This window comes from Mustela lutreola, chromosome 4 (genome assembly GCF_030435805.1).
Source record: "Mustela lutreola isolate mMusLut2 chromosome 4, mMusLut2.pri, whole genome shotgun sequence".
Lineage (NCBI taxonomy): Eukaryota > Metazoa > Chordata > Mammalia > Carnivora > Mustelidae > Mustela > Mustela lutreola.
The window spans coordinates 196,693,639-196,716,266 of record NC_081293.1 but is presented as its reverse complement, the minus strand read 5'-3'; the positions used below and the strand labels follow the sequence as shown (position 1 = coordinate 196,716,266).

The following is a 22,628-nucleotide window of genomic DNA, read 5'->3' as shown; positions in this document are numbered from 1 at the left end:
TGTGATGGGAACCGAAACTACCATGTCAAATGGTATCGCCTGCCCTGACGCCAGCAAGACCCGGAGTGACTGACCCCTAGACAATGATCCACCTGACCTTTCCTGCAAAGCCCCACACACCCTCTGACCTTTGCTCTGCATTTCCCCTCTATAAACTCAGATCATTCCTAGCACTTTGGAGACAATTCTTGGGACATTAGTCCACAGTCTTCCTGGTGCTGGTCTCACTGAAATAAATTCCTTTCTTGTTTCACCACTGCTTGGCTCTCTGCCTTTGGATTTTTTTTTTTTTTTAAAGATTTTATTTATTTGTCAGAGATAGAGAGGGAGAGAGCGAGCACAGACAGACAGAATGGCAGGCAGAGACAGAGGGAGAAGCAGGCTCCCTGCCAAGTAAGGAGCCCGATGTGGGACTCGATCCCAGGACGCTGGGATCATGACCTGAGCCGAAGGCAGCTGCTTAACCGACTGAGCCACCCAGGCGTCCCTGCCTTTGGATTTTGTTGGTGGTCAGTGGCTAAATCTAGTCTTCTGGGAGTGCAGAGCCATGTACCTTGGGCCCTGGGAACTATCCCCTGAGGATACCTCTCGTTTTTTTCTTCCCATCCTGAATATAACTCATTCGTTCTATGAAAATTCAGTTGAAATAGTAAATCATGAAGAATAATGAATAAAGAAAAAAAATCATTCTCAAGTCTGCCTCCCAGAGATAACGGTAGTGACGTCTTTCCGAATATCCATGGGTCTCTCTATATAATATGTTCTTCACATAAATGGGATTACATTTTGTAACTTGCCATGAATTCCATAGTCGTGGGCTTCTTTCCAGCAATTTTGCTAAGAAAACCCATTTTCACTCCTGTCTGATTATATATAGACCTACATTATTAATTAGAGCTATCTTGATATTTAAATATTATTATTTAATTAGTTGTACTATAATTTAGTTAACCAATCCTCATTGGTATTTATTACTATGATTATTTAGAGAGAGTGTGAGTGGGGGAGGGAGGGGCAGAGGGTGAGGGAAAGAGAAACACAGGCTCCAAGCCCAGCACACACCCTGATTCGGGGCTCGATCTCATGACTCTGAGATCATGACCTGAGCTGAAATCAAGAGTTGGATACTTCATCAACAGAGCACTCAGGTGCCCTGGTATCTAATTTTTGATATTATGTACGGGGATGCGGTAAAAGCTCTTGGATAAACATCTTTGAGGGCTTTTCCAGTTATTTCTGAAGGAGAAATCCCTAGAAGGGGGTGTGTTCACTCTGAGAGTCATGCACAGTGAGAGCCTCACCTGGGCTCTCCAGCCACACCACTTCCCACTGTGTGATCCTTGCAACCCAAGGTCATTTGGACAAGGTCATGGCTCTCTCTACAGGTCTAAGCTCTCTCATTCGAAATGGGCGCTGACACAGCTCTGGGGGTGCGCTCATCCCTGCCTTTCCTCCAAGACACGCCCTAACAATTGTTCTAGTTTCCACCCCGTTTTTAAGCTCCTACTGTGCGCTGCACTTGTCCCTCCTCCCCCAGATTAATAGGTTGAAATCCTCATGCCCAGTACCTGAGAATGTGACTGTATTAGGATACAGAGCCTCTAATGAGGCAATTGAGACAAAACGAGGTCATATGTGTGGGCCCTTAAGTCCAGTATGACTGGTGCCCTTGTAAGAAGAGAAGGTTAGGACGTAGACATAGGCTGACTCAAGACCATGTGAGGGAGAAGTGGGCCACCTACAGCGCAAATAGAGAAGCTTCAGAAGAAATCCACCTGCTGACCCCTTGATCTCGGGCTTCTAATAACTTCCGTGTAGAAAGCACTCAGTCTGGGGAACTTTGTTACGGCGGCTGCTGGAAGCTAATAGGACCCCCGTTCCCCCTTTTTGGGGAACCAGTCTCAGCAGAGGTCCCCTTCAATAGACCCAAATTCAGTTCAGTTTGGGCTCTGTTTATAAGGCAGTCTATAAAAGGCTCAGCTTTCCGAGGGAGACAATAGTCAGAATGGATTTTCTCAAGAAAACCCCGTTATTTTCCAGTTAGGAGCTTATTAAGTAACAGTGGGACGTGGCCGTCAGTGCTCAGTCCCTTTGTTGAGGAGGACTCTGCCGGCCCAGGACTCCAGCAAACGCCACCCCTCCCCGCTCCGGAGAGGCAGACAGAAAGAGGTTAGTCTGAGGACCCTCTGTGGCTTTAACCACCCGCTTTCCGCCAGCATGGCTAGCTGCCTACTTTCTTTCTGCCCAAGGTGACTGACAGTGATAACAATGGATTTCAATGTCCCTGTCCTCATTAGGGAAAGGGAGAAGCAGCCTTCCTCTCTTCTCCCAGAGTTGTGGAGCAGTTAGCATGCAAATGTTGCTAATGACACAGTGTAAAACATAGAGACAAAGAGCACCCCATAGCCCTGGTATCGCTTGTTCTAATCTGCCTTAAGTATTTTGTGGAACATCCTAGGCGTGACGGGCACCAGCCTCCCTCGGTGATGGTTTGCAGCAGCCACCCCGCAACCCTCCCCTTCGGCAGGATCCCCTGACCTTGGCACCTCGGCTCCCTTTGTTTCTTCCTGGATAAGAGGAAAGGGAGATTTTCTTCTCTCGCACATTTTTCTCTTTTTAAAAACTGTGATCAATTACACATAACATAAAATTTACCATCGTCAGTGTATTTACCGCTCAGTGATACGAACGCGTTCATGATGTTCATGATGTGCCGTCGGCCCCACCCTCCATCCCCAGAACGCCTCACTTGTAAAACCGAAACTCTGTCTCCATGAAACTCTAACTCCCCCAGCCCCCTGGCAGCCATCATTCTATTTTCTGTGTTTATGATTTTGACGACTCTGAGCGCCTCATCTAAGTGGAATCACACAGTATTTGCCTTTTTGTGCCTGGCTGATTTCACTCAGCCGAATGGCCGCCAGCTTCATCCGTGTGGCGGCAGGTCCAACCCATCTTTCTTTCCTGAGGCAGAATAATGGTTCACTCCACGTGTATACCGTGTTTTGCGTATCGGTTCATTGGTGGACAGTCGTTTTGCTGTAACGCACATTTTGCTGTTGTGAATAGCGCTTCTGGGAATATGGTTGCCCACATTTCTCTTCCAGACTCTGATCTCGATTCTTTTGGGTAGGCACCCAGACGCAGAATTGCTAGATCATACAGTAACTCTATTTTTAAGTTTTGAGGAAACACGATACTGTTTTCCATGGCGGCTGCACCATTTTACGTTCTCACCAAGAATGCACGGATGGATTTCTGTTCGTCTACACCCTCGGCACCATGTGCAGCTTCCTGTCTTCTTCTAACAGGTGTGAGGTGGTTCCTCACGGGAGTTTTGATTTACGCTTCCCTAACGCTTGGCGATGTAGAGCATCTCTTCATGTGCTTATCGGCCAGTCATGTATCTTTGGAGAAATATCTAGATGAGTCCTTAATCCAAGTTGGTTTTTTTTGGTAAGATTTTTAGTTTTGGGAGCTCTCTGCATATTCTGGATATTAACACCTCCTCAGATATATGATCTGTAAATATTTTCTCCCATTCTCTGGAGAATCTTTTTACTCTGGATAGCGTGTTTCAGTACACAAAATTAAAAATTTTTCATGAAGCCCAATTTGTTTATTTTTTTCTCTTGTGAACCTGTGACTTGGGTGTCCTGTCCAAGCAATCAGTGCCAAAATCAGTGCCGTGAAGCGTTTCTGTTTTGTTGCACATTGGTTTATGCTGTTCCCCAAGCCTTCTCTTACTCCCTCAGCATCTTCAAGACAGTGGTTTTAAGGTCTTTGTCTAGTGTGTCTGCCTTTTGGTCTGTTTCAGGGACAGATTCGTTGGGCTCCTCTTTTCCTTTGAATGGACTATATTTTCCTATTTCTTTGTATGCCTCCTGATTTTGTTCTTTTTTCGCCCTTGAACACTGGACATTTGAATCTAATAATGTGATAGCTCTGGAAATCTTCCCCCTCACCAGGGTTTGGTGGATTTTGTTAGCGTCGTTTTGTTTTTTATTGTTGTAGGCTGTCTCTGTGCCAAGATCAGCCTGAGGTGTAAACTCAAAAGTCTTCTCAGGTCTTTTCTGAGCCTTGACCTGGACACACACCATCACCTTCTAATTTCCCTATATAAGCAGTTGTTTCTGAACGTCCTCATCTTTAATGCCTGGCTCTGAAAGGGGAAAAAGTGAAAAATCAAGGGCGGGGGTAGGGGAGGGGGAGGGGAACCTACCATTTAAATCTCCCAAAGTCACTTCAGCCAGAGGGGGGCTGGGCTTGCAACAACCAGGGGAGGTTGCAAGCAGTGCAGCTGTCAGTGATCAGATCACGGAGTCCCCCCCACCCCACGTTTGGAAGACAGGGTCCTCTATGGCACACCCTGGCTTCACAAGGCTGTAGGCAAGCCGCTCCAGCCCACGTGCGTGGATACTTGAGCCATTGGCCCCACGTGGCTACTTCACCACGTACTGGTTTTATTTTTTTTATTTTTATTTTTAAAAAATATTTTATTTATTTTTTGACAGACAGAAATCACAAGTAGGCCGAGAGGCAGGCAGAGAGAGAGGAGGAAGCAGGCTCCACGCTGAGCAGAGAGCCCAATGCAGAGCTCAATCCCAGGATCCTGGGATCCTGACCTGAGCTGAAGGCAGAGGCTTTAACCCACTGAGCCACCCAGGTGCCCCTCACGTACAGGTTTTAAAACTCAAATGGGGTTTTACACATAGGCTGTCCCTACTCGTGGGAAGCATCCTCCATCCCTGTCCTGGAGGGACCCAGTTCAGCCCAGATGGAGAGAGGTGACACCTGCCTGCTGCACCTAGACCTCGAGGGCGCACCTGTGGGGTACGGTGTGCAGACCGGAGGGCGGCCGTGAGAGGACATGGCTGTGTGTCGGGCTCTCTTGAGTTTAATACTGGGACTGCCATTTACTAGCTGTGTGACTGTGGCGCGTCGTGTGACTCCTCCCAGCCTCGTCCCCTCGTTTGTAAAATGGGGGAAAGTACGAGCACCTGCTTCCTGGGCAAGCCCAGGGCAAGTTGTGAAATCCCCAAGAGCAGCTCCCTGGGACCCGGAGCTGCAAGCTATTGTCTCAGTAACCCTGAGAAGGAATAGCATTTGCACACTGAGGTCGTAGTTTTACAGAACGGTTAATGATATGCAAAACGTTCTTGATAGAAGGTTAAGTGCAAGCTACGCATTGACGATGACAGCGTTTGTTTAAAAATGTTCGGAAACTTGCGTAAGTAAAGACTGAGGAGAAGTGTATCGAGATAAGGGATTATAGGTGATTCTGAACAATCTGCTTTGTATGTTTCTTTGTATGTTTGTGTGTTTTCAAATTTTCCCCAGTGAGGCCATGATTACTTTTATAATCTTTGAAACAGGTTTTTTTTTTAAAGATTTTATTTATTTATTTGACAGAGAGAAAGATCACAAATAGGCAGAGAGACAGACAGAGAGAGAGATGAGGAGAAGCAGGCTCCCTGCTGAGCAGAGAGCCCCATGCGGGACTCGATCCCAGGCCCCTGGGATCATGACCTGAGCCAAAGGCAGAGGATTAACCCACTGAGCCACCCAGGCGCCCTGAAACAGGTTTTATGGAAACAAAAAATTCAGTGTGACTCAGCCGCCAAGGCTGCCAAGAAGGTTTATGCGTTCTTTGGTCGTGTTAGTGGGAATTGGGTGTCCAGAGTCAGAGGGACGCCCGCAGGGTGTGGTACGGGCCAGACCCTGTCGAGATCAGCATTCTGTTTTGCCCTGGGCAGAGGTAACCATGGGGACCTTAAATGTCAGGACCCAACAAAAATGTGCCAAGTGTACGAAGACCTTTAAATCTGAGGAAAGCAGGGACAGTGGCCTGGGAGCCGCTGGGGAGCCCCAGCCTGGTGGGAAGCCTGATGGGGGAGAGAGAGAGGGACACAGAGATAGGGAGGGAGACAGACAGACAGATAGAGGGAGGGACAGCAATATCAGCTTGGGGAGGGGGCTTCTGTTGGAGTCCCCCGGCACTGGGACTCATTCATTGATCGTCTCATGCCTGCTGCCCGACACGTACTTCCAGACACGGTGCTTCCCTGCCCAACCTGGAGGTTGAGTCTCAGCCACTGAATTCTTATAGACCCTGCCCATTGCCCCGTGGTCCTTGGATCTGACCGATGGGTGTCCTTCCAGGGAGCTGGCAGACCAGCAGGAGGGGCAGAATCACCCCCCCTGAGCTGGGGTCCACTGCACCCCCGGGGGGGCCTCAAGCCCCGCAGTTGGACGACTCCCCCCAGACGAGGATGAACTTTACCCCCAAGGGCTCAGGCACAAGGGCTGGGCCTCCACCGCTGGCTGCGCCCCCGACCTGTGTGCAGAGGCTCTGTAAGTCAGAGTACATCTGTCCTTCCGCCCTGGCTGGTCCCCTAACCTGCCTTCCCTGGTAGCGATGCCCAAATAGGTTTTCAAAGCAGTCTCTGCTTCTCAGCCTTTTCAAGCTGTTTCCTCACTTGCAGCCGAAGAGGTCCTGCATGATGCAAAACGACAGATGGCGGAGGCGGACAGGAGCTACAGAGAGAGGCTCCCGGGAGAAGGCGGCCTGTGAAGGACCTTGTGAAAGATGTGTGCCCTAGAGGCCCAGCGCCTTGGCCGGCCAAAGGCTGCTGTCCCTGCTGGCTCTCTCTGTCTCTCGGTCACTGTCCCTGCAGCTGGCTCTCTCTGTCTCTCTGTCACTGTCCCTGTGGCTCTCTCCCATTTTCTCAGCCCCAGTGTCTGACCTCGGCCCCTCCTTTCAAGGTTCCTTCTCCACACCTCTTCCACGTCCCAAGCCTCCAGAGAGACGTCCCCTCGGTCCGCCCACCCTCAGTTCACCTGCCCCAGCTTACCTGCCACCCTCCCATCCCAAGCTGCCCTTTCTCCCATCCGGGGGTCGAGCCCCCGCCCCATCCCAAGTCTTCAATGACAGACCCCCCCGAAGGGTGCTGGCCTCAGCTCCAAACCCAGGCTGAAGTCCCACCCGCTTCCCCCCCTTCTTGTTTCTCTACATCCCCTCAACACGCCCAGGTCCCTCACCTCCTGGATTGTTCTGGAATGTGCCTCCCAGCCTGGTTCTGATCTAGTCTCGGACTATCTCTTGCTTGACCGTTCTCAGACTTCCAAATGACCTCTCCGCCTCCAATTTGTTCCTGCCCAGCCCACCCTCCTGGGGGAGATCGCACAACCCCATCGTACCTCTGCCTCCCCTGGAGGGGGGCCCTGCCAAGCGCCCCAACAGCCGAGAGTAAATCCTGAGACTGAGGCCGTGCGCCTCCCCGCCTTCACAGCCACACCGGTTCTTGCAGGTTCCGGCTCAGAGTGTGACATCTCTGTCCTCTGGGTCTCTGCTCAGGCCGTCACCCTCCGAGTCCTTCCCTGCCTGGTCCACTCTGCCTCGTCAGTGAGACAGACTCTTTCCCAGACTGTCCTTCACGGCCATCTGCACCCCGGCCACATCCAAGCACTTGCGGAGGAAGAGTCTCTACCTTTCCACATGGCTTCCGGTTATTTCCTCCGACATCCTGGCTTCCCACTAAGCCGCAGGTGCATCAAGGGCTGGGGACTCTGTACTGTGGCTTAGAGCCAGGGCGCCCCCATTTTCTGCAAATGCCCAAGGAACCCATGGGGTTCAGGAAGGAAGGAAAGGCCACCGAGCCCTGTGTGGCCGGGCCACCAGGGCATGGTGGGGTGGGCCGTGAGTGCCAGGACCAGGATGAATGCTCTGTGGGAGTTCCGCTGTTACACACCTATCCTGGGTGCTAGGCTCTTCCTCCTCCCCCTGGACCTGGGGGCCGGGAATTGCCCTTAGGGGTCAAAGCTGCCTGGTCTTTGGAGAGGTCGCCAAACCTGGGACTTCCCTGTCCAGCCTGAGGGTCAGGAGCAGGTTGGGCAGCTCCCTCCAGCACAGAGAGGAGCTATCTTTCCCAGCCCGGAGCCGGAGGCGTCAGAGCAGAGTGGAGATGCATCACCCATTAAGTGCTTGCTCTGTTTCAGCCCTGGGAGGGGTCCCCCCGGGGTGGCAGAAGGAGCCCTGGGCTTCAGCCTAGCAAGGCAGCCAGCTGAGCAGGCCAGGAAACGGGTGCCGAGTAGCGAGAGCAGCCAGGCAAGCCCAGCTGTCCGGGAGCGCGGAAGTCGGCTGGGTGTTCTCCAGGCCCCGTTCTCACACGGCTTCTCTCCTGCGGCGGGAGGTCTGTGCCGATGGAGGAGACTGCTGGAGGTTAAGTACTTTCCGGGGCTGAGGCCGAGGGAAGCAAACTGCTGTCACAGTGTGTCATGGTGTGGCTTCCAGAGAAAGCCTCTCGGGAAGTGACATTTGAGCTGACACCTAAAGAATGGGACAGGATCAGCTACAAAAAGGCCATGAGAGGCAGACCCAGGGAGAGGCAACAGGAGGTGCAAAGGGCCTGAGGTTCTGGTCCTGTGGGAAAATGCGGATGCTAACACCTACCTGCGCTAGTCAGCTATTACCATAATGATGCTGTGTAACAAGTAGTCCTCGGACTCAGCGACTGAGCCCAGAACCAGTCTTTCTTCTCAAACTCAAGGGTCTCAGATGGCTATTGTTCGGCTGATCCAGGGTGGGCATGGGTGGACCGCTAAGCTCTGGGCTATGGGTAGCCTGGGTTTGGACTGAGTTCAGGTGTGCTGCACCTCTCTGTTCTGGGACACAGGCTGAAGATGTTCTGGGGGAAGCTCTTCTTACCTTGACAGGCAAGGAGCCAAACCACACCGACACATTTAATGGTTCTGTTTATGTTCTGTCCACTAACATTCCATTGGCCAACGCACATCATGTGGTCTAGCTCAGCTTCAGTGGAGGAGGTGCATCCTGGAGAAACGTGAATATTTGCTACATCATGTAAAAGATTGTCATGTTTCATGTTTGGATTTCCCCCTGAGGACAGTGGGGAGCTACTGAGGCTTTGATCAGAAGGGGTGATATTGTTTGATGGATTTTAGAGTGATCCTTCTGGAAGCACAGTTGAGGATGGGCTGGAGGGGGTGAGACAGGGGCATATCTCAGGCTGGGATGATGAGCAGGAAGTCACCATGGGAAAGGCAAGGTGGCGTGAATTCAAGAAACATTAAAAAGGTGGTCTATAGGATAAAGAGATGGAGTGTGGAGGGGAGGGAATTGCTCAGGACGGCTACCTGGTTGTTGGCTTGGGGGACAGGGACGGGATGATGAGATCCTCCAGCTGGGGAGCACAGAAGGAGCAGGTGGCTGGGGCGAGGAGCAGGCTTGGACATGTTGGAGGTGAAGTTCTTGTAGGACATGCAGGAGGATGGGCAGATCTTGCCCATTGGGAGGAGAAACTGGACATGGGACATGCATTTGGGAGTTATGTCAACAAAACTAGCCAGTGAAGGAGTCCTCAGTCATCCCAGTTTCCAGGGGTTGAAAGATGCTTTGCTGGTCTAAAGGAATTTTCAGTGGCGTACAATAACATGTGGCTGATGTCGCCAGTTCCTTTCAGCTCTCCATTCTCACATTCTTCTTCTAAACCGAACCCTGATATTATGTGGGGTAAAAGACTCCAGGCTCCAGGCTCCCTATGTAGCCAGTGAGTTGTAAGTGGGCGTATTGACTCTGAATTCTGGCTCAGTTCCTTAGAGCATAGAGCATAAGGCCATGCCTTTCTCTTCCTTTCTCTATCCTACAGCCTGGTAGTTAGATACGATGGCTGGAGCACAAGCAGCTACTTTGGGCTAGGAAGCTGGGAGCCATATCTTAGGTGGGGGCGATTAAAAGAAAGGCTGCATCTGGGACACCTTCATGGAGCTCCTATCCCAGCTCTGAGCTGCTTTTTACATAGAAACGCATAAAACCTCTCTTGTCAAGCCGTTGTTATGTTTTTTCTGTTAAATTCAGCTGAACTTGGTCCTAATGAAAATACTATGATTCTGCGGTATTTGGTGAAGCTATAGCTTGCATCTGGGGGCATTTCCAGTTTGCCGCGCTCCGCATTCACCTCTGCGGGGCTGAAACGCCGGGGCCTGATGGAGCCGCCGGCGAAGGTGTGCTGCGCCACCTGGTGGACACACGGCACACAGCATCCTTTTCGTTGAAGGCACAACGCCGAGTTGGGAGCGGCTGTCTGGCTTTTACCAGCAGGGAGCTGCATCCGCTCGCTAATTTGATCTCAGCCTCAAGCCATCTTTTAGCCGGCGGCAAAGTGCGTGCTCCAGAGCCCTGAATGTCCGTGGACCTCCGGGAAGTCCAGGAATTCCTGAGTGTCCTGAGTCAGTCAGGTCTGATGTGCTCTGAGACGCCCCTGGGGGCTGATTCCAGCTGCCCAGGCTGGCGGTGCTCCCCCTCCCCCAGGTCGAGGGCTTCTGTACTAAATAAAGGGTTCCATGTGACCTCTCATTCTGCCGACTCTGGTCCCAGAGCAACAGTTAAAGCAGGAGAGGAGGGAGGGTGATGACTCACAGCCTTGCTGAGCAGGAAATGAACACCAAGGGAGCCTAACCTGGGAGCAGGCTGGAACAAATGGGTTTGCGGTCATTGGAGCTGTTGGCAAAGTGGGCTCCTGTGGGCGAGCTTATTAATGCTTCCTTCTGCTGACGGCTGGTTCGGACCCGAAATGGCCGGCACTGAGTTCAAACTGCAGAAACGAGTGTTAGAGTTTCAGCAGTTCCAGACATTTGGTGGCAAGACCCCTGGCACCTGGGCGCACAGGTGTATTCCCAGCGGGGTGTGTGACCGATGCCCCTTCCTTTCTCTGGGCTCCCCTGGGTACATAGGGTGGCCTTCCAGCTCTGACCGTGAGCTGCTGCAGGGGCCTTTGTAATGAGCGTGACCCTAAGTCACGAAGGGAGGCAGCAGAGGCTTTTGGGAGGAGCACAAGGAAGAGAAGGAAGACAGTTTCTCCAGCTTTTAGCTCAGAGCCGGGGTGGGGGCAGGGGGAGCGCAAGCTGTTTTAGTGGTGGGTGGGGGGCTGGGGAGGCGGGTGCTGCATGGGCTGTGGTGGAAGGTAACAGACTGATGAGCGGCCCATAAGCCCCACCTGGGGCTGGGGAGGACAGGAGCGGGGAGCCCGAGTGGCCCAGGGTCACAGGGAGTGGGGCAGTAGCTGTTGAGAAGACTGAGCTGCAGGAGGAGATGAGATTGGGCTGGGGGCATGAGAAGCATCCCCAGTCCAGAAGCTTTGCGTCCAGGACTGGCAGGAAGGAGCTCAGAGCCAGCCTGGCATCCGGTGGCTGAAGCACTGGGTCTCCCAGGCTGTGGGACTCCCACAGATGCTCGGGTGTGTATTGCAGAGCTGGGACCAGGCCTGGCCCTGCACCTGCCCAGGGCTGCTGGGGTTAGAGTCCTACTTCCTGGAATCAGGACCCAGACCACCAGGAAGCCCCTGCTGCCTACCTCTTTTTCCTTTTTATTCTTAAAATGACAACGATGAGAAAGTTCTTAGAGGAAACTTCGTATCTGCTGGCTCAGAGACAAGGGTTTCTATGTGTTCTCGTTCCCGTGTCTCCCCAAAGCTGTCCTTGTACAGCTGAGGCTTGCTTTCCCTGAAAAGCCTCTAAAAGCAACAGGTTCTTCTTTCCCTGAATTTTCTAGCTTCCTCTGTGTTATATAAAGCAACTTGGTTCACTCAAGGCTTTCTCTATTTGCATCTCCACCTGGGAGCAGAGCAGCCACAAACAAAACCACATTCTGTTTTACTTGGGGAGGAAATGTGCTTGGGCTGGAGCAGGGGGGAGGCGGGTGGGGGTGTAAATCCTGGTTTTCTCTCTTCTTTTCTCTTGGTGGGATCTCTGTAGTCTTTTGCAAAGCAGGTTGGGGGCGGGGCGGGGGTGTCTCTTCCCACTCAGAACCCAGCCCTGTGCTTCTCCTTCTGTCAGTGCTCTCCTGAATTGACAGCTTTGCCAAGCCTGGCATGGGGGCGCCCGCCCGCGTTTCTTCCCAGGAAGAGCTGTGACTTTGGTCCTGTCTTGGGGGAAAATGCACAGGACCAGCCCCCTTTTCCTAGGGTCCGAGCCTCTGTCAGGTGTGGGTGGATGGATGTGTGTATAACAAGCGTCTGTCTCCTGGGGACATCTGCCCCTCTCCCCCATCCTCAAGAGAACACACAGAGAGATGTCTGGGCAGCTCTGAGAGCTTCCCTGTTGCTGACCCTATATGCTGGGGTCTTTGAACTGTCAGAGGACCTTGGGTCAGCCTGACACGCCCATGATCGAGGTGGAAAGATCTGCTCACCCCAATGGGTGCGGTCTGGGCTCCTCCTCCAGGAGATTCACCCCAAGGACCACTGACTGGATGTGACTTTGGGTCCAGATCACCCTGGTGAGCACCACTGGTCCTGTTTAACAAGGCTAAGAGCCAGTTTACTAAGCAGTTGGAGCTCAGTGGGGTGCAAAGTGGAAATGGAGGGTCCCCTCTTCATCTGCTGCCTTTCGACTTGTTCCACTGGTTCGGAGACCCTCCCCTGGCCCCTCTCCTCTGTTCTGTCACTCTGGGGACAGGGCCTGTAGCTGGGGTTCCACCAGTGGGAAGCCCTGATGGGAGACTGAGTGGGGAGGGCGAAGGGGGGTCTTTGTTCTCTCTCTCCAGCGGGGTCCAGCGGTCTGCAGGGCTCCGACTTCCACCACTGAGCCTGGCTGCTGGGTCTTTTCCTCTCACTGTCCCAGCTCCTGGGCTGGAAGATTTTCCCTGTTATGGACGGCTGGTTCTTTCATCCTGGCCTTAATCACCATGGGGGCACATTCTGCCATTGCCTTTTGATTATGTGATTATGTTCAGGTATTAAACAGCCCCATCAAGTTAATTTAAAATTTCTGCTGGACATCCAGTTCTAAGTTTTCCCCTCCTTCCTGTTCAGCCTGACCCCAGGTCCAAGGGTCCTGGCCTGGGGATGAGTCAGGGTGGGTTCCCCTCCCTGCCTGCTCTTCTGCTCAGGCTCCTGGGGGCCAGGCCAAGGGGGGATGGGGATGGAGTGAAAGTTGCGCTACTGTTGTGGCCTGTTCTGGCTGTCCTTGGGCTCTAGATGGCAGGTGGCGATGGCAATGTGAAACCCATTGGTTGAGAACCAGGTAGAGAGCAGTGAGCTGTACGGGGACCCTCTCCTCCTGGGTGAGGGGCTTATCTGCAGAGAGCAGGAAACTCGTGGTTGGAGCTTTGGGGTCATGTGATGCTCAAAGATGTCAGAACAGTACACAAAATTCTAGGTCTTATAATACACGGGGTCTTACGTGCTCAATGTTGTCAGCTTTGGGCTCTGCAGAACATCCATAGACACCAAAAAAGGCCCGTTCTCTTGGGACTTTTCTGGTCCTTGCTCTCATCGTTCTTTTTAATGAATTAACTACTCCTGCGGCAAGGGCCCGGGCATCTGCTCAGGCCCACGGCCAAGTGTAAATCTGCTCGGTTATGTCTTGGCCATACATGCTTCAGGCGATGACCTGCCTTGTCAGCCCAGAGCCTCCTGCCGGGTCACCGACGTGGAGCTGTGTCACTGTCCTGCTGACATGCCTTGCCTCTTTGACGTGGATTGCTTCCCAACCGCGCCTGGGAGTTCCAGTGTCGAAGCAGAGCAAATCCGCTGTCCGGCTCATCCGGGGAATTTTCCATGTCAGGCACTGTACCTTTTTGACTCCAGATTTTCCACTTGGTTCTTTTAGTTATTAATTTTAAAATATTTTATTTATTTATCTGAGGTGGGGATGGGCAGAGAGACAGAGAGAGACTCTCAAGCAGATTCCGAGCCCAGTGCAGAGTCTGATGTGGGGCTGAATCCCATGACCTGAGATTGTGACCTGAGATCGTGACCTGAGCTGCCACCAAGAGTTGGATGCCCAACCTACTGCACCACCCCGGCGCCCCTCCATTCGTTTTTTTTTTTAAATAGTTTCCATCTCTATAGTGATAGTCTCTGTTTGCTGGGACTTGTCACAGCCTCATTTACTTTTTCAAGCATGTTTCCTTCTGCTCTTTGGAGGCACTTCTAATGGCTGCTTTGATATTTTTGCTAAGTTCTCCATCTGGGACCCCTCATGGATAATTTGTTTTCTGCTTCCCCCTTGTGTATGGGGGTTACTCTTTCCTGTTTCATTGCGTGTCTCATAATTTTTTGTTGTTGTTGAAAACTGATCCTTTTAGATGATATTCTTTTTGTTGTTGTTAACCTGTGGGTTAATAATGGAATTTGCCAGATATTAGAATGATGTTAGGATATAGGATACTCATGATAGGCATAACTCAAGGAAAGTAGGATGAGGGAAAAAAGAGAATTTTTAAAGCACAGTGAACAGCTTCTCCAGTAAGGCTGAAGGTTAATTAAAAATAAAAAGTTTCCAAGCAAATGTGTTTCCTGGCTCCCCTTCAGAAGAAGTTATTGTCTACTGAACTACTAACCCTTCTTACAAAGATTAGATTTTTCCCCCCCTAGTGCTAAAAAATTTGCTCTCTTCCTTTTTCTGTTATGGACGTTCATAACCTTTTGTGTTTTAGTAGTTCCAGAGCTTTGAAACAATGCTCAGATAATTTCAAAAATTTAAGAAAATGGCTAAGATAAAAACTGTCGCTATTTTAAATATCGTATCCGTTGTTACAAAATGCTGTGTCCAATTCCTATGTTTGTCCTAACGGTGTTCAGATGAAAAGCTTAAGATTCACCTTCTCACTGCCGTACAAATAATAAAAGTTATTTCAGTGGGTTCCTGGAATATTGAGGCCAGTGCAAGTTTGGTTTGCTTGGCTAATATCCCTGGGCACCAGGGAACCCCCACCGCAGCCGCGCCTTCCCACCAGATTCCAGGGTAGGAACAGGCCATCAGAACAATGGCGGAGGAAAGCAAGGTCACAGTGAAGGTTAGCTAGGGGTGGGCCCCCAAACCTAATGCGCGAGCCCATCTAGACGACGATAGATAAAGGAAGTGGGGGCTTGTTCTGTGAGCCCCTCTCAAGTCCAAACTCAAGTCTCAGATAGTTCCACCAGCCGGGTGCGTGGTGAGGAGATGGGGGAATCGCGGCCACCCCTTCCCCCCGTCTGGGTGGGTGATCAAGAGGAACAGGAACAGGAGGGATGCGCCAACTCCCCCAGCTGGGAAGGGCACCAAGTCTCCATTCAGAAGTGTCATGCAAAGGGAAGAGAAAACCAGCCACATCTGTGGGTGGATTATTTCCCCCCCTGGCTTCTCTTGGGGATCGGAGGAGAAGGTCTGGGGACCGGTTGGAAGCCAGGAGGAAGCAGCCTGCCTCATCAGTTCCAGCCTGAACAACAAGGGTCCCTCCCTTCCTCCCTCCCTTTCTCTTCCAAAATTTAAATTTACCTTTTTTCAAATGGGTAGTACATTCTCAGGATTAGGAAATGGAAACAATTCAGCAAAGGCGAGGAGGAGACGGGGGAGTCGGTGCACAGGCCTTGCTTTACCTTGAGGACTCCTGCTTCCTCCCCTGGGTGGTCCACCTCCCCCATGACCTTGAGGCGCTACTGTTGGAATGTGTATGTCACCCCCTCCCCCACCAAACTCCTATTACAATCCCAATACTCAACCTCATTAGGACTTGGGCCTTTGGCAGGAGCTTAGGTCAGGAAGACAGTCTCCCTCTCTGGGGTGTCTACATCCCGAAGCTCTTTCCCCACCAGTGCAGAGATGTCCCTGGCTGTAGGATCACCTGGATGACATTGTGTGGCTGTACCGTTGTTTATTCAGACCCGCAGGTCTCTCTGGTAGATGGACGTCTGGGTGGCCTCCAGACTCCGCAGTCCCTCACTGCTTGCTCATGTCTTTCCTCTGTTTGTAGGGAGACGTCTGGGGCAGAGTCCCCGGAGCCGGGTCAGTGGGTCGCAGGGTAGAGGATGCGTGGTTTTGCCCGTTTTCTGCAGCATCCTCCTATGGCCACACGACTCTGCCTGCCCCTCAGTGACATCCCAGAGTCCCCACAGACCCCAGAGAGGGAGCTGCTCATCTGTTTTTTGCAACCAATCTGACAGATGAATCTAGTACTTCAGTGAACGGCACTTGCCTTCGTGATAGAAGTCTTTGCTGGGGTGGAGTCGGCCAAGGGGAAGGAAGGTCAAGGCTACCTGCTTTCTCATCTGGGTGTGTCCTCCCCCCAAGAAGCAGCACACGGAGCTGAGCCCTGAGGGCTTTATTGTCTGTCCCTGGGGGGGCACCTGGGCTTCTAGGTGGGTTACTGGGGGCAGAGGGTCCTTCATACAGGTCTGTAGGTTCCGCTGTAGCTAAAAGGGTCGGGCATCAAGCAATCCCTGTCCTCCTCCTTCCAGCGCTGGGTGTAGTTGGGGCCGCTGTCCCGGGGCCACACGATCACGGGGTCTCTGGACGCCAGGGATGGGTCCTCAGGGAAGAAGTTGAAAGGCCGGAGCAGGAAGCCCACGGAGTTTCCGGGTGTGGCGGTGTTAGGGATGTCCTCGGAGTGGGGGATGTGCAGGAAGCCCACAGTGACCCAGGCCACCAAGTCCTGTGGGAGACAGGGATGGGCAGGCGCTAAGGAGGCTCAGAGCGGGAGGGGCGGGCAACCTCCCCCAGCCCCGTGTTTAAGGAGTGCAGAGACCTCTGAGCTCCCCCTCCACCCGGGACCCAGCACTGATCTGATCTCGGGCTCCGGCTGGAGCAAGGCAGAGCCAGTACCTTTTCTCTCTCTCTCTCTTTTTTCCTCTTTTTTATTTATTTGAGAGAGAGAGAGAACGGGCACACACACGTGCGAGCTGGACGGGGGGGGGGACAGAGGGAGAGGGAGAATTCAAGCAGACTCCCCACGGAGCACGGACCCTGACGCAGGGCTCGATCCCACGACCCTGAGATCATGACCTGAGCGTAAATCAAGAGCCAGACACTTAACCAAACGGCGCACCCAGGTGCCCCTCAGTACCTCGTTTTCAATGTTCTCATTGTTTCGAAGAAACTCCTCGAAGACCACAGGTGGGTCCCAGGGGTCGTTCTGGTTGTAGATGCTGCTGCTGCACACCTCAGAGTCCCGGTACTTGGTCACGGCGAGGGGGTACCTGCCCAGAGCGGGAGCCTGGTGGCTCTGGGTGCCAGGGGGCCTCTCAGCCCTTTCAGAGACACCCTCAGGGTAAACGATGAGGGAAAGATACTGTCTTCCTCTTATGGTGAGATCATCTCCGGGACGTCAGCCAGACTCACCAAATGTCAGCTGAGGCTCAGGTGCTCCGTTCGGTGCTCCGCTCCCCTCCCCCAACACAGAGCCAGAGAACACACACTCATGTTCCCAGGCCCAGATATACCACCACGGAGACCCAGATCTCATAGACAGACTCACGGACACACAGAAATCCATGAATACTGGCCCTCCCCCGCCTCCCAGGCCCCCCCCCTTACCTGGCCCAGGTGACAGCCTGCTCCTTCTGCCAGCCCACGGGCAGCACCTGGTCGGCCATGGAGTGGATCTGGAGCCGGTAGCTGCGCCGATGGCCCCAGCGGTTCTCCTCGGGACTCGCGAAGAGCAGGTACCTGGGCAGAGGCTGTCCGAAGCGGAAGGCCGCCTGGCGCTCCCGGCGGTAACTTGTCTGCTTCAGGGTTGGCTGTACCAGGTGGTGTCTGGGGCTCCAGGGGTTGGTGATGTTTTCTAGTTTCATCTGCAGGGTCTGGAAGCTGTTCTTGGTGCCTGCGGGGGTCCAGGAAGGAGGGCAATGAGAAGGAAGCCCCTTGACCTGAAATACCCTCATTTCTGGGCTGGGATCTCCATCCCAGAGCTCATCCAAGAGCAGACCATCAGGAGTGGGGCGAAGATGATGTTGGGGGTACGCACTGGGTAGACAGAAGGAATGAAAGCCAAAAAAACAAGAGAGGAGCTAGAAGACAGCTCAGAGTCAGACCTGTTCGGACAGCTAAAGCCTCTCATGATGTCCCCGCCATGTTTCACGGTGACACCATTAATCCAGGAGACAATGGGTGTTGCAGACGACATAGCCTTAGGCAGCCACATTTCTTACACTCCTAAGGCATTGTTCCCCAGCCCCACCTGTGCACCTGCCCCATCCATCCCTGCAGGGGTCAGGGATCCCCAGGGCCAGACCAGAGCCCACTGGCTGCATCCAGGGCCAAGGACATGCTGGTCACTTCCACCGTTCTCAGGGGCACGCGGTGTCTGCACGGTCATTTGCAGAGAGGCAGGCTAGGCTCCTGATTCTATGCCTCCGGGAAAGTTTCCGCACCACCTCCCCCTGGAAGGCTGGGAGGGCGCTTCCGACCCCAGGTCCTACCTGCCACGTCCAGGTCCACGCGGTAGTGCACTAAGTGGGTGTGCATGTTGCCCAGCAGGTGCGTGTGCAGGCGGGTCCCGTAGCGCAGCCCTTCGGGGGTGTAGAAGGTGGCGTGCACATAGCCAGTGGCGTGCATCTTGGCCTCCATCACCCCGTTGGGGTAGAAGATGAAGTCCCAGATGTAGTCATAATTGTAGACCGTGGACGTGGTCCGCAGCACCAGCACCTGGCCTTTCAGTCCCGCGTAGAAGTTGAAGCCGCCACTGAAGTTGGAATTAAAGTGTCTCCGAAGCGGCACTCCCGTGGGCATCTCAAAGATGCAGAGGGCGCGGGGGTAGCGCACGGGGTCATCGGCGTCGTAGTGGTGGAGTGCGTCCAGGAAGGTGGCCGTGTCCGGGCAGTCGATGCCGGGCGCTAGCTCGTGCGTGACGCTGCCCAGCCCCCAGCCCACGTCGATGTAGTTGGTCTGCATGCCCGCGGGCGTGTGCCCCCCGTACAGCGCCACGGCCTCCTGCACGCTCACTTCGTAGGCCACGCGCTCGCCGCCGAAGAGCACGTTGAGGACCTGGAGCCCCGAGGACGAGCGCAGGCGGAAGGACACGCTCCAGCCGCCGTAGAACACCGTGCTGCCCTCCAGCCTGTAGCGGCGACCTTGGGGCTGGACCAGGCGGGGGCCGTTCCAGGGGCTGGGGGTGGGGAATTCCCCGCGAGGCTTGTAGGAGGAGAAGAGGGGGGTTTCCTCGGTGCCGGCCCCGCCCGGGCCCTCGGGGGGCAGGTCCTCCAGAACCACGGCGTCCACCTGCCCCTCCTCGTACTGCCGGGCCAGCTCCTCCGGGCTGGGGTAGAACTTGCCGTTGTACCAGACCAGCTCCACCGTCCAGTCCTGCGTGTTGGTGCTGCCGTGGTCCAGGAGGAGCTCCAGCCCCGTGGGGTGCAGGAAGTAGCCCTCCACGAAGCGCTGCAGGATAAACCACGAGCGGCGCTGGCCGGAGCCCACGCCGCGGGGCGCCACGTCCGTGAAGGTCAGGCAGCGCGAGTGGCAGTCTTGGAAGGAGAAGCCTGTGGTATCAAGAAAAAACTGGTGCAGGGGCTTGGTGGCCTTCTGCAGGGCCTGGGCCAGGAGGGCGTACTCGGCCCCGGTGATGGGCCTGGAGGCCCAGGTGGTGCGGTGCCCCGGCCTCGGGGGCAGCTCTCGCATGTAGTAGGGCCGTGGCAGGGGCCCCACTGCGAACTCGGTGACGTTGGGATGCTCCTGGGCTCCGAAGAAGATGACCGCTCGGGCCTCGCGGGCGGGAGGCCTCCCGCCTTTGTCCAGAAATTTCAGTACGTGTTGCTTCTTGGGCAGCAGCATCTCAATGAGGAACACGGAGTTCTTGGCCATGGTGGGCGCTCTGGAGGGCTCCAACCTCAGCTCCTCCCGTGACCAGAGGAAGCTGCGAACGGCCTTCAGCTCTTGGGCGCTCAGGTCCTCGAACACCCCAGCCTTGCTGTGCAGGGTCCTCGAGGGGTACTTGGCTGTGGCCGTGGCCTGCAGCACCAAGATGGCGGCCACGGCCCAACCGAGGGCCAGGGTGGCTGGCCGCATGGCTCTGGAACGCAGTAGCAGAGGTGAGCTTAGTCAGTTTATGGGAGGAATTGGGTTTTCACTAGGCGGGAGCCTTGGACAGCGAAGCGCCGCCCTCGGCGTGGTGGTTTTCCTACAGACTCGGCCCTCGAGCTGGAGGCCCTAACACTGTTCAGATCTGTGCTTCCCATCGGTTTTTTAAAAAGGATTTTATTTATTCATATGACAGAGAGAGAGAGAGAGAGAGAGAGAGAGCACGGGCAGGGGGAGCAGCAGGCAGAGAGAGAAGCAGGCTCCCCGCTGAGCAGGGAGCCCGATGTGGGGCTCGATCTCAGGTCTCTGGGGTCATGACCTGAGCTGAAGCAGCGGCTGAGCCAACTGAGCCACCCAGGTGCCCCCTTCCCACTGATTTGAATTCTGCTCTCTCCTTACTTGTCTGCCCACCTCCAATACTCCTGTGCATTTTCTTGGCTGTACAAACTCATTTTGCCTTTCTCTATGTATTTTCTCAGCCCAATTAATGAGACAGTAAGGACCACACGTTTAGAGCAATGTCCACCTTCTACGAAGCACTCAGGAAATGCTAGCTACTCTCTTTTTAAAGTCAACTATGAAGATACGGTCTGTGATGCCAACACGTCAAAAAATGTAAGTGATGTGAAGTAATTGGTCTGTGATTAGTCTGTAGTCCTGTGGCTTTGAGGACAAGCATGGGGTGGCCAGAGGGTTCGGGAGCCTCTCTGGTGGGGCCTTCCAGGTGTGGCTGCTTGACTATTCAAACAGTGGGGAGCCATCTCAGGGGGCGGGGAGATGCCCTTCCCCTTCCACTTTGGGGGGCTGTAGACAGGGTCTCTGTTTCATTTTCCCACCCCCAGGGCTGCCAACACGATCCCTTCTGGCTGTCCTGTCTCCTCCACTGGCCCCGGTGGGAAGTCCCAGGACTCCTATGACCTTGTGTTCTCTAGCCCGAAGGGCATGGGGGCACTTAGGGGCTGCTGGGGTGAATCCAGAGCCAGTAAAAGGATATGGGGTGAACTCGTGTTCTGCTATTAAATTTTGCCGAGCCTTCTTTAAAAACACACACACACACAAAGATTCTGCTTTTGAGAGCATTTCTAGGATCACAGCAAAACTGAGAAGATGCAGACATTTCCCAAGAACCTCCCACCCCCACTCACACACCACTCCCCAGTGAACAAATCCTTCTCCAAAGTGGGACTTTTGTTACTATCTATGAATCCAGGCTGACACATCATTGTCACCCAAAGTCCGGAGGTGCCATTAGGCGTCAGTCTTGGTGGTGAACGTCCTGTGGGTTTGACAAACGGACCGTGACGTGCGTCCATATTGATGTATTTATATTATATTTATATTTTTTGTATTTATATTTATATTTATTATAGGATCATACAGAGCAGTTTTTCTGCCCTAAAAATCCTCTGGGCTCTACCCGTCCACCTGTTCACCCCTCCCTCCCCTCCAACCCCTGATAACCGCTGATCTTCTTACTGTCTCCATAGCTTTGCCTTTTCTAGCATGTCCTACAGTTGGAATCACACAGATTCAGCTTTTCCAGATTGCTTTTCTCACTTAGTCATATGCACTTAAGTTCCTCCATGTCTTTTCGTGGCCAGGATCCCTGTTTTACAATCTTGTAATTCCAAATTTCTTTCTGCTTTGCTAAGGAGATGTGCAGGAGGTTTGTGATTCTATTAACCTGAACTTGGTTCTTCCTTTCACGTTTACCTCTCCTAGTACAGTCTTTATTCCAAAGTCCAAGCAGGCAGCAGGCGAGGTGGACGATGTTGGTGAAGCCACATGAGGAGGGAGAACTTGGCGGCTAGCGGGACCACACATGAAATGTGCCTTCCTGCCCACGTCTCATCCCCAGCACCCCAAGAATGGCATCCAGGCCCTGGCTATGCCTTTCCTGTCTCACGCCTGGGTAGTTTAGACCTGCAACGCAGCGTGCTGTGCCCTGGAGTTCTTCCCTCTGGGTTCCCACCCCTTGCGTCCTGGCTCCCCCCCACTCCGTGTCTGTGTTTCCCCTTTCCCTCCCTCCAGCCCCCCTGCCCACCGCCCCCAGTACCCCCCATCAGAACTCACCTCTGTGGTCTGCTCTGGGCTCACCTCTGCTGCCAACCTTTGTCTCTGACCCTTTGAGCTTTATGGCTCTACTGACCCCGCCCTGGAGGGAGGGACAGGGTGAGGCATGGGCTGACCAAGGAAGGCTACCCACAGCTCAGGGGCTCCCCAGTGGGCAGGGGCATGAAGGAGTGGATGGGGGCTCTGGCTGCTGCGGTCTGAGGGGCTCCTGTTACCCCTTTGAGGTACCCACATCTGGAAACTCCCCTGTCCTTCACTGCTTTAGCGACCAGGGTCCACTTCTGTTTTCCCTCTGATTCCCTCTCCTCCCCCCGCAGGGGCATCATCTTCCGAAAGAATTGTGTGTGGTGCTTCCTGCCTCAGGCTGCACGGTGCCATGATCTGTTAGAGAGGGCGGCGAGTTGCAGAGGCCAGAGATAAACATGACGGCGCCTTTACCAGCAAGTAGCTTCCCCTAGAACAGATTGCAGGGCAGGAGCTGGGGCTGGTGCAGATCAACAGCAACACCCACAACAGAGGATTTGACCCACGTGTAGAAAAGGGAACCAGAGACAGAATGGCTGGGGAGAGGGAAGCCACTGCTATAGGCAGAAGGTCTTCTTAGCCATCGCTGTGGGGAAAGGAGGGAGGAACCGGCTGGGGACAAAATCAGTCCGGACGGCTGGGGCTTTGGCTCAGAGAAGGGGAAAGAAGGGAAACCGGGAGGCAGGGGTGGGGGGTGCAGCACTGCAAGTCGTTTTGGTATTTAGTGGCTGCTAGAG

General features: G+C 53.8%; 1 protein-coding gene across 1 annotated transcript; it reads right to left on the bottom strand.

The window, feature by feature from the left end:
• Nucleotides 1-16,087: 16,087 nt before the first annotated feature.
• Nucleotides 16,088-21,938, bottom strand: AOC1 (amine oxidase copper containing 1). Its single transcript, XM_059172240.1, has 5 exons — nt 21,868-21,938; nt 18,198-19,786; nt 17,314-17,599; nt 16,844-16,976; nt 16,088-16,432 (listed from the first exon to the last, which is right to left on the bottom strand). Exons 2-5 carry the CDS (start codon nt 19,780-19,782, stop codon nt 16,166-16,168), a joined length of 2,271 nt encoding a protein of 756 aa, XP_059028223.1. The 5' UTR covers nt 19,783-19,786; nt 21,868-21,938; the 3' UTR covers nt 16,088-16,165.
• Nucleotides 21,939-22,628: the final 690 nt, after the last annotated feature.

Coding starts and splice junctions, on each gene's coding strand:
- AOC1 (XM_059172240.1), bottom strand. CDS start 19,782: ATGCGGCCAGCCACCCTGGCCCTCGGTTGGGCCGTGGCCGCCATCTTG. Junction 17,600..18,197: donor CGTGGACCTGGACGTGGCAG/GTAGGACCTGGG, acceptor GGACCCCCGCAG/GCACCAAGAACAGCTTCCAG. Junction 16,433..16,843: donor ATGAGAACATTGAAAACGAG/GTACTGAGGGGC, acceptor TGTCTCCCACAG/GACTTGGTGGCCTGGGTCAC.